This window comes from Schistocerca nitens, chromosome 8 (genome assembly GCF_023898315.1).
Source record: "Schistocerca nitens isolate TAMUIC-IGC-003100 chromosome 8, iqSchNite1.1, whole genome shotgun sequence".
In the NCBI taxonomy this organism is placed as follows: Eukaryota; Metazoa; Arthropoda; class Insecta; order Orthoptera; family Acrididae; genus Schistocerca; species Schistocerca nitens.
In genome coordinates, this window is record NC_064621.1 from 299258704 (window position 1) to 299273187 (window position 14484).

Sequence of the window (14484 nt, forward strand, 5' to 3'; positions counted from 1 at the left end):
TGTCACACCTGCTAAGCAAAAATATCTTCCTGCCTGTCTTAACATTCCTTCCTAATACCTGTAATCATAGTTGCTATCACTGCCTTGCGATCACTGATAACTACCTCTATATTAACTGATTTGATGAATTCATATCTAACCATATTTAATAAATAAAACATTTGATTTACAATGTTTAAAGACTAGGTTCATTTCTATTTGTGAGGAAATCCAATCACAACAAAACATTGCCTTCTGCAGATACACAGTGTGTTCACAACTGGGAAATCATGGCATTTAGTATGTGAACGCAGGTTGATAACACACAGTCAGAATGACACTTACTCTTTTTAAACAAAATAAAGGTAACAAAACAGTTGACATTTATTCACATTACAAATATGAATAAGTGATATAAATTAAAGAAACATTTAAACTATTATTGAAAAACGTTTATCATATCACAAAATTATTAAAAATGAAAGTTTTTCAAACTTTGTCAGTAAGTATTAGCCTCACATCAAGTGATGATAAAAGCTAAACTGTAGTCTTTTCTTTTTTTTTCACTCAAATAGTCACATCATTCAGTGTTCTTGTAATACTGTGCACTTTGTTGATTTACAGTGTTTCCATGTCTTTTATATTTGAACCTTTTGTCTCTCTGGGTTCTGCACAAGATTTAGTTTATCGAGAAATGCATATATTTCAGCCATGTATTCTTGTGGATGTGCTCTGAAGTGTCCAACATGAGGTGATTCATCCCAGCATTTTGTATAAACCTACAAAAAGAATCAATAAAGTAAATACTGTTCAACACATTAACAATCACACTAAAACCATTAGTACAGACTGCTCATCAACTTACCCTCATGCCAACAGATTCCCATGTATCACGTACTCTGAGATTTGACTCAGCACACCCAATTGGATCTGTCTTAGAAAATAGCAAGAGAGCTGGAGCACGAACAATGCTGGTATGGAACATCTGACTTGATCGAATGTAATGAATAGTAGCGGCTTGATGGAATGTCTTCAAGTGGTACCTGCAAAAAATTATCACCACACACTGAAAACATACAACGTAACCCAAAAAATTCTTAACTGTATTTCTACTTCAGTTAAGTGTCTCACTTCCACTGTGTACAATGTAGATGATTTTACTCCTATTAATGGATGGGATATGAGTTTCTTCTCAAAGCAGACTTTCAATTACAGATCAATAATTGATGTTTTTTTAGTTGAATTTTACTATATTTACTCCGGAACAGAAAGCAAATACAGCAAGCTCCGGATTATCAGGGTTTGTACTATCTAAATATTGTTCAGTTATGTCTGTAAAAATAATAAATGAAGCCAGAAGTATTCTGTTATAATTAGGAGTAATATTTTCTTATAGAATACACTAATATTCATGTGACTCATGTTTTAATACCAAAAGATGATGTGGGCTCCGATCCCACTGTCGGACTCCCCTGAAATGTTTTGTATTGTAACTGCCATTCTACTGATTAAAAAGAAATTATAACCCTTTCAGAACAATTGTGCACAATTGTGTTGGTGCAGTTTATTTGCATTGTAGCATTATATTATGGTACTATGTCATTGAGTTCTAATGAAACAATTGTGCATGAATCACTGCTTTGCATGCAGCTCTGAGCACATCAATATCTTGTTACAGATGCGATATACTGTGCATTATTTGTTGCACTTGATGTCTGAATAAAAAAATTTAAAAATCAGAAAAGTCTACAGAAACAATTACAGATTAGTCCACCAAACAATCTTAAATAGTTTCATAGTTATGATGACTGTAACTTTAATATGCACAGTTGTGCATGTTGGGACTATGTCACTGGAGTATGCTCGTTTTAGGTAATGTCTGAGGTTAGGATTTGGAGCAGATTATGGAATGGATAAGGCATATTACTATTAACTGTACAATTTTTGTTACATGCCTTAGTTTTAGTGCATATTGATGAGAAAATTCAAGTGTTGTTATAGTCGGAGGCACAAATGATGGCAGTCAAGTTTAGGCTAATTCTGCGTATCTACTTCACGCATTCTCTGACAGCCAATGAACTTTCAGCAATGTTCTGAGCATTCTGATGTGAATATTCTATGTAGCGCGAGCATTAAATATGATCATAATGAGTTATTTAGTGAAATTTTATTCCATTTGTCGTGCATTGTTATGGCTGATGGTGGTGGTGGGCGACAAATTCTACACAAGCAAGCGAGAGACATAATTTGCAGGACACACACTTTCATAAAGCACAAATCACATGTATGTGCATACTGCAACCATTTCTTGGAGCCAGCAAACAATGAACTCCCTGTTCTTGTCTCAACCTGTGCGAAGCACCATTGTTCATGGATCAGACTACAGATGAATCCAAATTGGAAGACTTCAGTAGGTTACCTACAGATGACTGGAGAAGCACCAATTTTATTGTATTTTGGTGAAGAAGATGTAAAGGTACCTCCACACTGAAAACCAACTCCAACAAACTATGTTAACAACTGTTTTCAATCAAAGTTTGACTTAGCTTTCAACTGTTGTCAACAGTTGTTTGAAGTCATGAGTCTGAACAACCAGTTGAGGGAAGTTTTGTCTCTAGTTTGTAGTTTATGATCAGTGAGCAAAAACACGGCAGAGTTGTGCGACTTGCGAATGCACATTTGCTGTGTCTGCTGTGTTTCTTTCTTCACCTGCTCTGTTTCTTTCATCGTCTGATGTGTTTCTTTCGACAATGGCAACTCACGAGTCATCAACAGATCCAAAAATTCAGTTTTTGTTAGAAATTGAAATGAGGAAACCACTGTAGGATCCTTCTGATTCTTCATATAAAGACAGATATAAAAGGAAAGATTTGTTGAAAGAAGTTTTGGATAGAATTGGTGTACCGTTAGTGGAATGTGAAAGGAAATGGACAAATATGAAAAACCAGTACAACCGTGAGCATTGTAAAATGGTCAAAACTAAAAGTGGGCCTGGGACAACTGAGGTCTACGTTCCAAAATGGATATTTCATGAAAATATTAAGTATTGGAAAGGCGTGAACAAGCCAGGGAGAAAAATATTTACAATCTTAAGTAAAATGTCATTCACTAACGTAACTGAAGCTGTAAGACTTTTAGTCGGAAATTTTGCAGTTACAGCTGTATTTTTGTCGGAAATTTATTTATTTCTCTTTTCATACCATTTTGTCAAAATATGCTACAAAGTAGTTTGTAAATTAATGACTTACGTTGTTAATAACTACAGGTATAAGGGTTTTGATCGGAAGTTTTTAATTAGATTTGTCTTTTCACTCAGTATTTATTTACTCTTGCCATTTCACTTTACCAACATCCGATACAAACTAGGTTGCAAATTCATCCTTTATCTTTATATTCTTTGCGGTTCTTCCTGCGTTGCCTCCCTTTCTCTGAAGACATTTATTTTGCGGATATATCCTCCAACTGCCATCCGAAACCCTGCCTGTTTCTGGATCTTCCACATCAAAACTGCCATGTGGTGAGTAAACTGTGGCACTTTCTTTATTTCTTCTAAGAAAATTGTGCAGAGATGCAGTTGCAGAAGTCACTAATGTTGATTTTTCAGGACTTAAGTGCATATTATTTCTAATACACCAAAAAACTGCTAACAGTATTCCAAAAAAATTATCCACAATTCTTCTAGCAACAAAATATTCGGTAATTATACATTCTTTCCTCGTTGCCTTTCTCTTGCCATCATGCGAATGGTTTCATCATGTACTCTGAAAGAGCAAAAGCATCATCTCCACCATAACAAATGGCAAATCTTCACAGTCAGAATCCATTTCCATTGCTTCTCTGCAACAAAAAATAAAAACGCTGAACATGTGTTTGCAAGAGTTTGAAACGGTTGTCAACATTTTACAATAGTTATATGATTTTGTTTGTTGGAGTTGGTTTTCAGTGTGAAGATACCTTAAGTGAATCTGACAGAGAGTCACCAAACAAAATATATCAACCAGAAAATGCACGAGGTTATGCTAGGATGCTAACTCCATTCATTGCTGCAGGCAATATTAACTGCTTTCATGAATCTCATTGTAAGAAAGGATTTAAGTATGTGAGGTTGTCCTGACGCATACAATTGTAAGGGTGCTGCATATTTGTGGACAAAAAAAAATTCTTATCCATTAATATCATTCTATGAATATTTTTGTTTGAAAACACACTGATTTCTAAATTGAGAAACACATCCACTGCTGCCCAGTAGATTATTTGTAACTGTTTATACAAATATTTTAAGTAAGGCCAAAATCTTCTTACTAAAAATCTTGTTGTATACCATGAGATGCATTTCAAAACTAATACTTTTTAAATGCAGTTCATGGCGTGTATCACGATGTCCTTTATCTTCTTACTAGTAAAGACTATGGAGTGGCCAGTACTGACATTGCTCTGAAAACTTAAGTTGTTCAGCTGTTGCAAGTATGTTCCATATGTGCTTTGCAAGAATCCTGTATACTAAACTGACCAACACAGGTCATGACACAGTACAAGCCCACAGTTCATAAGGGTTAAGAGTAATTTTCTGGCGGTATCTGATTGGAACTGTAAGATTCACTGTACAAAATGTTTTTAGGAATAAAGGAGCTGCCTCACCCAAAAGGCAGAAGTGCTGTGTCATCGATAGGCACACAAATAAAAGGTATGGAGCTTTGCTAACTTTCTGAATGCACTTTCTTTTTCTAGCTGTAGGAAAAACACACACCTGCCTCCCTGCATTCTCAGTCAACTGCCAGCTCTTTACTGGCCTAGGTGAGTATACTGGGATAAGGTGGGAAGTGTCTAACAGCCCGTGGGAGAGTGGGGAGCCATATGTGGGCTAGCTAGGGGTGCAGGCAGAGGGGGCAGGTGGAAGACAGCTGGCCACATGATTTCATAGACTAGGGCATGAGATAGCAGCACACAAGAAGCTGATGTGGGGACACAAATTTGGTGGGGGTATTTGGGCAGTGGACAGTGTGTGCACGCATGCACACACGCACTCTATTAGGTGAGGGCTTTTGGGGTGGGGGTTAGAGAGTTACCTTGTGTGTAGGCTAGGAAGATTATGTGAGTGAAGGATGTGCTGCAAGGTTAGCTCCCATCTGCTCACCTCAGAAAAGCTGGTGGTGGTGGAGAAGATCCAGATGGCAGGGGCTATGAAGCAGTCATTGAAATCTCACATGTTGCACTCTGCTGCATGTTGTGACACTGTGTGGTCCTCCTTGTTTTTTGGCAACAGTTTGGTGGTGACCATTCATTCAAGTTAACAGCTGGTTGGTTGTCAAACCAATGTAAAACGCTGTGCAATGGTTGTAGCAGAGCTGGTATATAACATGGCTGCTTTCACAGGTGGCCCAGCCTCTGATGAGGTAGGATAAGCCTGTGACAGGACTGGAGTGGGTGGGTGGATTAGGCAAGTCTTGCATCAGGGTCTTCCACAGGGGTATGGTCCCTGTGGCAGGGGATTGGGGACAGAGTGGCACAGGGATGGACTAGGTTGTTGTAAAGGTTGGGTGGACAGCAGAACATCACTTTGGAAGTATCTTGGGTATGATGACCCTCATTTCATTGCATCATGATAGATAATCAAAGCCCTGACAAAGGACAAGGTTCACTCATTACATAATGACAGCATCATTGTAGTTGGTTCTTGTGAGGGATGTGAGGATCAGGTGTGTGTGAGGATATGGCATGGGAAATCTGATTGTGAATTAGGTCTGGAGGCTATTCCCTGTCTGCAAAGACCTCCGTGAGGTGAGTTCTCATCACTGCAGGTGCACCTACCATGAGTGGCCAGGCTATATGAAGGATTTTTTGGTGTGGAACGGGGTGGCAGCTTGTCGAAGTGCAGGTACTGTTAGTCACTGGTGGGTTTGATGTGGACTGAGTTGTGGATGGAGCCATCAGAGGAGGTGATCAACATCTAGGAAGCTGGCAGATGGGGAAGGAGGACCAGGTGAAGTGGATGGGAGAGAAGGTGTTGAGATTGTGGAGGAATGAAGGTAAGGTGTCATGGTCTTGAGTCCAGATTATAATGATGACATCAAGAAACCTGAACCAGACCAGAATTTGGGGTTTAGGGAAGCTAGGAATGTTTCCTCTATGTGGCCCATGAAGAGGTTGGCACAGGAGGGTGTCATGCGGGTGCCCATGGTTTTACCGTGAATTTAGTTGTATACTTTCCCTTCAAAGGTAAAGTAGTTATGGGTTAGGATGTAGGTGTACAAGGAATGAGTGGTGGGCCTGCAGGCCATTGGCAGAGATAGTGTGCAATCACGCCAAGGCCATGGGCATGAGGGATACTGATATATAGGGAGGGTGCATTAACAGTGACAAGTAGGGATTCGGGAGGTAAGCATGTGGGGATGGTGGAGAGCCGATGCAGGAAGTGGTTGGTATCTTTCATGTAGGAGGTTACGGTTTGGCCAACTGATTGGATATGTTAATCAACAAGGGCCAAGATTTTTCGGTGGGGGCACTGTAACCAGCCACAATGGGGCATCCTGGATTGTTAGGTTTGTGGATTTTGGGGAGCATGTAGAAGGTAGGTGTGCAGGCTATTGTTGGAGTGAGTAGGAAGATGGATTCAGGGGAGAGGTTCTGGGAAAGGCTTAAGGATTTCAACAGGGACTGGAGATTATGTTGCACTTCTGGGGTGGGGTCATTCGGGCAGATCTTGTAGGTGGAGGTGTAGAACAACTAACAGAGGCCCTCCGCCAGGTAGTCACTCCGGTTCATCACAACAGTGGTAGAACCTTCATCTGCTAGCATGATGATACGGTCAGGATCCATTTTTAGGCTGTGTAGTGCAGTCTTTCCTTCTGTTGAAAAGTTGTTTTTCTTAGGGAGGGGACTGGGGAAGGATGGTGAGGCCTGGTTGGAAATTAGGGGTTGGGTTGGGTTGTTTGGGGGGAGAAGACCATACAGTGAGGTCATCTGTCTCATCGGATTGGGGAAGGAGGGGAAGGAAGTCGGCTGTGCCCTTTCAAAGGAACCATCCTGGCATTTGCCTGGAGCAATTTAGGGAAATCATAGAAAACCTAAATCAGGATGGCCGTACATGGGATTGAACTGTTGTCCTCCCAAATGCGAGTCCAATGTGTTGGTCACTGCGCCACCTCGCTCGTTGGAAATTAGGAATTCCTGGAAGATGACCACCAGGGCATGGTTAGGTGGGAGTGTCCCAGTTGGATGGTGGTATGATTTCGGACAGATGGGTTTCAATATTGGAATTGGATTGGTTTTGGCTGGAGGGACTGGTGGCAAAGAAGTGTTTCAACTGTAGGAAATGTGAGGAGGAGAGTAGGTCTTTCACAAGTCCAACTTGGTTAAACCTGAGAGTAGGCCTGAAACTTCCACCACAGCACTACTCTTTCATCTTAAATCTGTTGAAAATCTGCTCCACATGTGTGTCTGGTCAACCCCCTTTGCAATTCCCAGTAATTGAATACCTTACCCAATTCGCAGCTTCACCAAGATTTTTCAGCTCAATTTTTTTCTTAAAAGTTTTTGAAAACTTCTTTTTCTTGTGAATTGTTACTGAAAATTAACATATGATCCACATAAACAGCAACTATTAAAATGACTGAGACTTTTGGAACAGACACAAGGGTCATCTGTTGATCTCTTGAAGTTTAGATTCGAAAGTGCACTGTCTAATGTCAGTTCCAGTGGTGACCACCTTTCTTTAATCCATGTACCGCCTTTATTAGTCTCTTAAGACCAGAATCTTTTATTGTCTTTGTAATAGGGTCTACTACTGGAACTGTCACATAAATCTCTCGATGTAAGTCACCTTGTAAGAAAACTGTGGCAACATCAATATGATCAACATGAAGATCATACTTAGCAGCCATTGCAAATAAAAATCTTAATGAGTTATATCTTGTAACCATTGTATGTGTGTCATCATAGTCCAGCCCTTGCTTCTGAGCACAAACTTATTACTAGCTGTGCTTTGTAGCATACGATGTGTCCTTTCAGATCTTTCTTTGTTTTAAACACCCATTTTGCATGTATTGGTTTCTTATCTGAAGGTGCCCCATACCGTAGGTGCAACCACAACGGAGGGGTATCTGTTGAGAGGCCAGACAAACGTATGGTTCCTGAAGAGGGGCAGCAGCCTTTTCAGTAGTTGCAGGGGCAACAGTCTGGATGATTGACTGATCTGGCCTTGTAACATTAACCAAAACGGCCTTGCTGTGCTGGTACTGCGAACGGGCGAAAGCAAGGGGAAACTACGGCCGTAATTTTTCCCGAGGACATGAAGCTTTACTGTATGATTAAATGACGATGGCGTCCTCTTGGGTAAAATATTCCGGAGGTAAAATATTCTGGAGGTAAAATAGTCCCCCATTTGGATCTCCGAGTGGGGACTACTCAGGAGGACGTCGTTATCAGGAGAAAGAAAACTGGCGTTCTATGGATCGGAGCGTGGAATGTCAGATCCCTTAATCGGGCAGGTAGATTAGAAAATTTAAAAAGGGAAATGAATAGGTTAAAGTTAGATATAGTGGGAATTAGTGAAGTTCGGTGGCAGGAGGAACAAGACTTCTGGTCAGGTGACTACAGGGTTATAAACACAAAATCAAATAGGGGTAATGCAGGAGTAGGTTTAATAATGAATAAAAATAGGAGTATGGGAAGCTACTACAAACAACATAGTGAACCCATTATTGTGGCCAAGATAGATACGAAGCCCACGCCTACAACAGTCGTACAAGTCTATATGACAACTAGCTCTGCAGATGACGAAGAAATTGAAGAAATGTATGATGAGATAAAAGAAATTATTCAGATAGTGAAGGGAGACGAAAATTTAACAGTCATGGGTGACTGGAATTCAATAGTAGGAAAAGGGAGAGAAGGAAACAGTAGGTGAATATGGACTGGGGGTAAGAAATGAAAGAGGAAGCCGCCTGGTAGAATTTTGCACAGAGCACAACTTAATCATAGCTAACACTTGGTTCAAGAATCATAAAAGGAGGTTGCATACATGGAAGAAGCCTGGAGATACTGACAGGTTTCAGATAGATTATATAATGGTAAGACAGAGATTTAGGAACCAGATTTCAAATTGTAAGACATTTCCAGGGGCAGATGTGGACTCTGACCACAATCTATTTGTTATAAACTGTAGATTAAAACTGAAGAAACTGCAAAAAGGTGGGAATTTGAGGAGATGGGACCTGGATAAACTGAAAGAACCAGAGGTTGTACAGAGTTTCAAGGAGAGCATAAGGGAACAATTGACAGGAATGGGGGAAAGAAATACAGTAGAAGAAGAATGGGTAGCTCTGAGGGATGAAGTAGTGAAGGCAGCAGAGGATGAAGTAGGTAAGAAGACGAGGGCTGCTAGGATTCCTTGGGTGACAGAAGAAATATTGAATTTAATTGATGAAAGGAGAAAATATAAAAATGCAGTAAGTGAAGCAGGCAAAAAGGAATACAAACGTCTAAAAAATAAGATTGACAGGAAGTGCAAAATGGCTAAGCAGGCATGGCTAGAGGACAAATATAAGGATGTACAAGCATATCTCACTAGGGGTAAGATAGATACTGCCTACAGGAAAATTAAAGAGACCTTTGGAGATAAGAGAACCACTTGTATGAATATCAAGGGCTCAGATGGAAACCCAGTTCTAAGCAAAGAAGGGAAAGCAGAAAGGTGGAAGGAGTATACAGAGGGACTATACAAGGGCGATTTTCTTGAGGACAATATTATGGAAATGGAAGAGGATGTAGATGAAGATTAAATGGGAGATATGATACTGCGTGAAGAATTTGACAGAGCACTGAAAGACCTAAGTCGAAACAAGGCCCCGGGAGTAGACAACATTCCATTAGAGCTACTGATAGCCTTGGGAGAGCCAGTCCTGACAAAACTCTACCATCTGGTGAGCAAAATATATGAGACAGGCGAAATACCCTCAGACTTCAAGAAGAGTATAATCATTCCAATTCCAAAGAAAGCAGGCGTTGACAGATGTGAAAATTACCGAACTATCAGTTTAATAGGTCACGGCTGCAAAATACTAATGCGAATTCTGTACAGACGAATGGAAAAACTGGTAGAAGCCGACCTCGGCGAAGATCAGTTTGGATTCCGTAGAAATATGGGAACATGTGAGGCAATACTGACCCTACGACTTATCTTAGAAGCTAGATTAAGAAAAGGCAAACCTATGTTTCTAGCATTTGTAGACTTGGAGAAAGCTTTCGACAATGTTGACTGGAATAATCTCTTTCAAATTCTAAAGGTGGCAGGGGTAAAATACAGGGAGCGAAAGGCTATTTACAATTTGTATAGAAACCAGATGGCAGTTATAAGAGTCGAGGGACATGAAAGGGAAGCAGTGGTTGGGAAGGGAGTGAGACAGGGTTGTAGCCTCTCCCCGATGTTATTCAATCTGTGTATTGAGCAAGCAGTAAGGAAACTAAAGAAAAATTCAAAGTACGTATTAAAATCCATGGAGAAGAAATTAAAGCTTTGAGGTTCGCCGATGACATTGTAATTCTGTCAGAGACATTAAAGGACTTGGAAGAGCAGTTGAACGGAATGGACAGTGTCTTGAAGGGAACATCTACAAATGCAAAACGAGAATAATGGAATGTAGTCGAATTAAGTCGGGTGATGCTCAGGGAATTAGATTAGGAAATGAGACAATTAAAGCACTAAATGAGTTTTGCTATTTGGGGAGCACAATAACTAATGATGGTCGAAGTAGAGTGGATATAAAATGTGGACTGGCAATGGCAAGGAAAGCATTTCTGAAGAAGAGAAATTTGTTAACATCGAGTATAGATTTAAATGTCAGGAAGTCATTTCTGAAAGTATTTGTTTGGAGTGTAGCCATGTATGGAAGTGAAACATGGACGATAAATAGTTTGGACAAGAAGAGAATAGAAGCCTTTGAAATGTGGTGCTACAGAAGAATGCTGAAGATTAGATGGGTAGATCACGTAACTAATGAAGAAGTATTGAATAGGATTGAGGAGAAGAGGAGTTTGTGGCACAACTTGACAAGAAGAAGGGATCGGTTGGTAGGACATGTTATGAGGCATCAAGGGATCACCAATTTAGTATTGGAGAGCAGCGTGGAGGGTAAAAACCGTAGAGGGAGACCAAGAGATGAATACACTAAGCAGATCAAGAAGGATGTAGGCTGCAGTACGTATTGGGAGATGAAGAAGCTTGCACAGGATAGAGTAGCATGGAGAGCTGCATCAAACCAGTCTCAGGACTGAAGACCACAACAACAACAACAACAACAACAACAACAACAACAACATCTGAAGGTGAAACAGCTGATGCCCATATGTGGTTCCCTTTGTGCAATTGTAACTCTTCTTGTATTGCTTTCAGCCAGTTTTCAACACTGTCTGACATCACTGCTTCTTTCAGTGACAAAGGTCAGTGTCAGATGACTGTTTGTTGCTTATCAGTCTAAAGTCATTTAGCTTCTTTGGCTTAGGAATTCTGCATGACTTTCGTACTGACTCAAGTTAATGTGGTTTTTATATATATATATATATATATATATATATATATATATATATATATATATATATATATATATATATATATATATATATATATATATATATACACACAAATATTCCGCACGTCCAGGGCCTCGCTGCGATGGAGCATTTCCTTTCACGCCGATCACCTGCCACCCTACCTAAAACCTCTTTCCTCATTACCTTAACCAGCTTCATCCTGACCCACAACTTCTTCACTTTTGAAGGCCAGACATACCAACAATTAAAGGGAACAGCCATGGGTACCAGGATGGCCCCCTCGTACGCCAACCTATTCATGGGTCGCTTAGAGGAAGCCTTCTTGGTTACCCAGGTCTGCCAACCCAAAGTTTGGTACAGATTTATTGATGACATCTTCATGATCTGGACTCACAGTGAAGAAGAACTCCAGAATTTCCTCTCCAACCTCAACTCCTTTGGTTCCATCAGATTCACCTGGTCCTACTCCAAATCCCATGCCACTTTCCTTGACGTTGACCTCCACCTGTCCAATGGCCAACTTCACACGTCCGTCCACATCAAACCCACCAACAAGCAACAGTACCTCCATTATGACAGCTGCCACCCATTCCACATCAAACGGTCCCTTCCCTATAGCCTAGGTCTTCGTGGCAAACGAATCTGCTCCAGTCCGGAATCCCTGAAACATTACACCAACAACCTGACAACAGCTTTCTCATCCCGCAACTACCCTCCCGGCCTGGTACAGAAGCAAATAACCAGAGCCACTTCCTCATCCCCTCAAACCCAGAATCCCCCACAGAAGAACCACAAAAGTGCCCCACTTGTGACAGGATACTTTCCAGGACTGGATCAGATTCTGAATGTGGCTCTCCAGCAGGGATACGACTTCCTCAAATCCTGCCCTGAAATGAGATCCATCCTTCATGAAATCCTCCCCACTCCGCCAAGAGTGTCTTTCCGCCGTCCACCTAACCTTCGTAACCTGTTAGTTCATCCCTATGAAATCCCCAAACCACCTTCCCTACCCTCTGGCTCCTATCCTTGTAACCGCCCCCGGTGCAAAACCTGTCCCATGCATCCTCCCACCACCACCTACTCCAGTCCTGTAACCCGGAAGGTGTACACGATCAAAGGCAGAGCCACGTGTGAAAGCACCCACGTGATTTACCAACTGACCTGCCTACACTGTGATGCATTCTATGTGGGAATGACCAGCAACAAACTGTCCATTCGCATGAATGGACACAGGCAGACAGTGTTTGTTGGTAATGAGGATCACCCTGTGGCTAAACATGCCTTGGTGCACAGCCAGCACATCTTGGCACAGTGTTACACCGTCCGAGTTATCTGGATACTTCCCACCAACACCAACCTATCCGAACTCCGGAGATGGGAACTTGCCCTTCAGTATATCCTCTCTTCTCGTTATCCGCCAGGCCTCAATCTCCGCTAATTTCAATTTCTAATATCAAGTTGCCGCCACTCATACCTCACCTGTCTCTCAACAACTTCTTTGCCTCTACTCTTCCACCTCGACTGACATCTCTGCCCAAACTCTTTGTCTTTAAATATGTCTGCTTGTGTCTGTATGTGTGGATGGATATGTGTGTGTGTGCGAGTGTATACCTGTCCTTTTTTCCCCCTAAGGTAAGTCTTTCCGCTCCCGGGATTGGAATGACTCCTTACCCTCTCCCTTAAAACCCACATCCTTTCGTCTTTCCCTCTCCTTCCCTCTTTCCTGATGAGGCAACAGTTTGTTGCGAAAGCTTGAATTTTGTGTGTATATTTGTGTTTGTTTGTGTGTCTATCGACCTGCCAGCGCTTTTGTTTGGTAAGTCTCATCATCTTTCTTTTTAGATATATTTTTTCCACGTGGAATGTTTCCCTCTGTTATATTCATATATATATATATATATATATATATATATATATATATATATATATATATATAGAACTTCTTCAATTGTGAATCAATTGTTGATATTCTGAAGACACATGAATGGACTGCAGAAGCAAGTGGTGTTAACAAGAGAACGGCAGAGTGAATTATAAACAAATATATCAGAGCTGTAGCTATGTCAGGAGTTGGTTTAGTGCAGGGCTTAACAACTGGCCGGTTTTGAGCGTGAGTACTCGCGTCTGCTCAGGCACGTGCTCGCGAGCAGGTGCAAGGTCGCGGAGTAGGGAGGGAGGGGAAATGCGCGCGCACGTTTGAATGTGATCTCGCTTTCGTAGCAGATTTAACTAGCCATCTGAATGCTTTGAACATTTTACTACAACGTAAAGATCTGCTAATTACTCATTTCATAGAACGAATACGAGCTTTTAAAATGAAATTGACACTTTGGGTGAGTCAGCTGGAAACAGGAAACCTAGCTCATTTTCCTAAATTATCATCCATGCAAGATGTTCACAAAGACTGTGAACGTTATTCACATAGTTTAGTTGATCAGCGCTTTCAAGATCTGACAGCACTAGACAGTGATTTTGATCTGTTCTCTCCATATTCAGCGAATATTTAAGAGATTCGTCCTGAGCTGCAGCAAGAAATTATTGATCTGCAGTGTGACAGAGAATACAGAGACAACTTTCAGAACATGAAAAACATTTTGGAATTCTACAGACACTTCCCTCAGGATAGATTTCCTCATTTGCACAAACTAGCGGCGACAATAATATCAATGTTCGGTTCCACGTATGTTTGTGAACAACTGTTCTCTGCAATGAAATGTAACAAGACGCGCCTGAGAAATGCATTGTCTGATCAAAATTTAAACTGCACGCTGCGCCTAAAATGCACAAGAACAATTACTCCGAACATAGACGCAATTGTAAAGGGCAAAAAGTACAAGATAACCGAGAATCCCACACTTCAGTGACACCTTTTATTGTCTAACAGTTCAGAAATTAATGCGAAGCTAATAAAATTATGTGGCATGTGTACATTCTCCTTTATTTGTTTCATTTGTCGCA

The 14484-nt window shown here is 40.9% G+C and overlaps 1 protein-coding gene across 3 annotated transcripts in view; it reads right to left on the minus strand.

Moving 5' to 3' along the window:
* Window positions 1–345: 345 nt before the first annotated feature.
* Window positions 346–14484, minus strand: part of LOC126198965 (uncharacterized) — a 219632-nt gene continuing 205493 nt past the window's right edge. For all 3 annotated transcript variants that reach the window (XM_049935616.1, XM_049935617.1, XM_049935618.1), the window contains 2 exons: window positions 845–1022; window positions 346–758 (listed from right to left, as the gene is read on the minus strand). In XM_049935616.1, the coding sequence (XP_049791573.1) occupies window positions 618–758; window positions 845–1022 (319 nt within the window). In that variant the 3' untranslated portion in view covers window positions 346–617. The remainder of the gene's footprint in view (window positions 759–844; window positions 1023–14484) is intronic.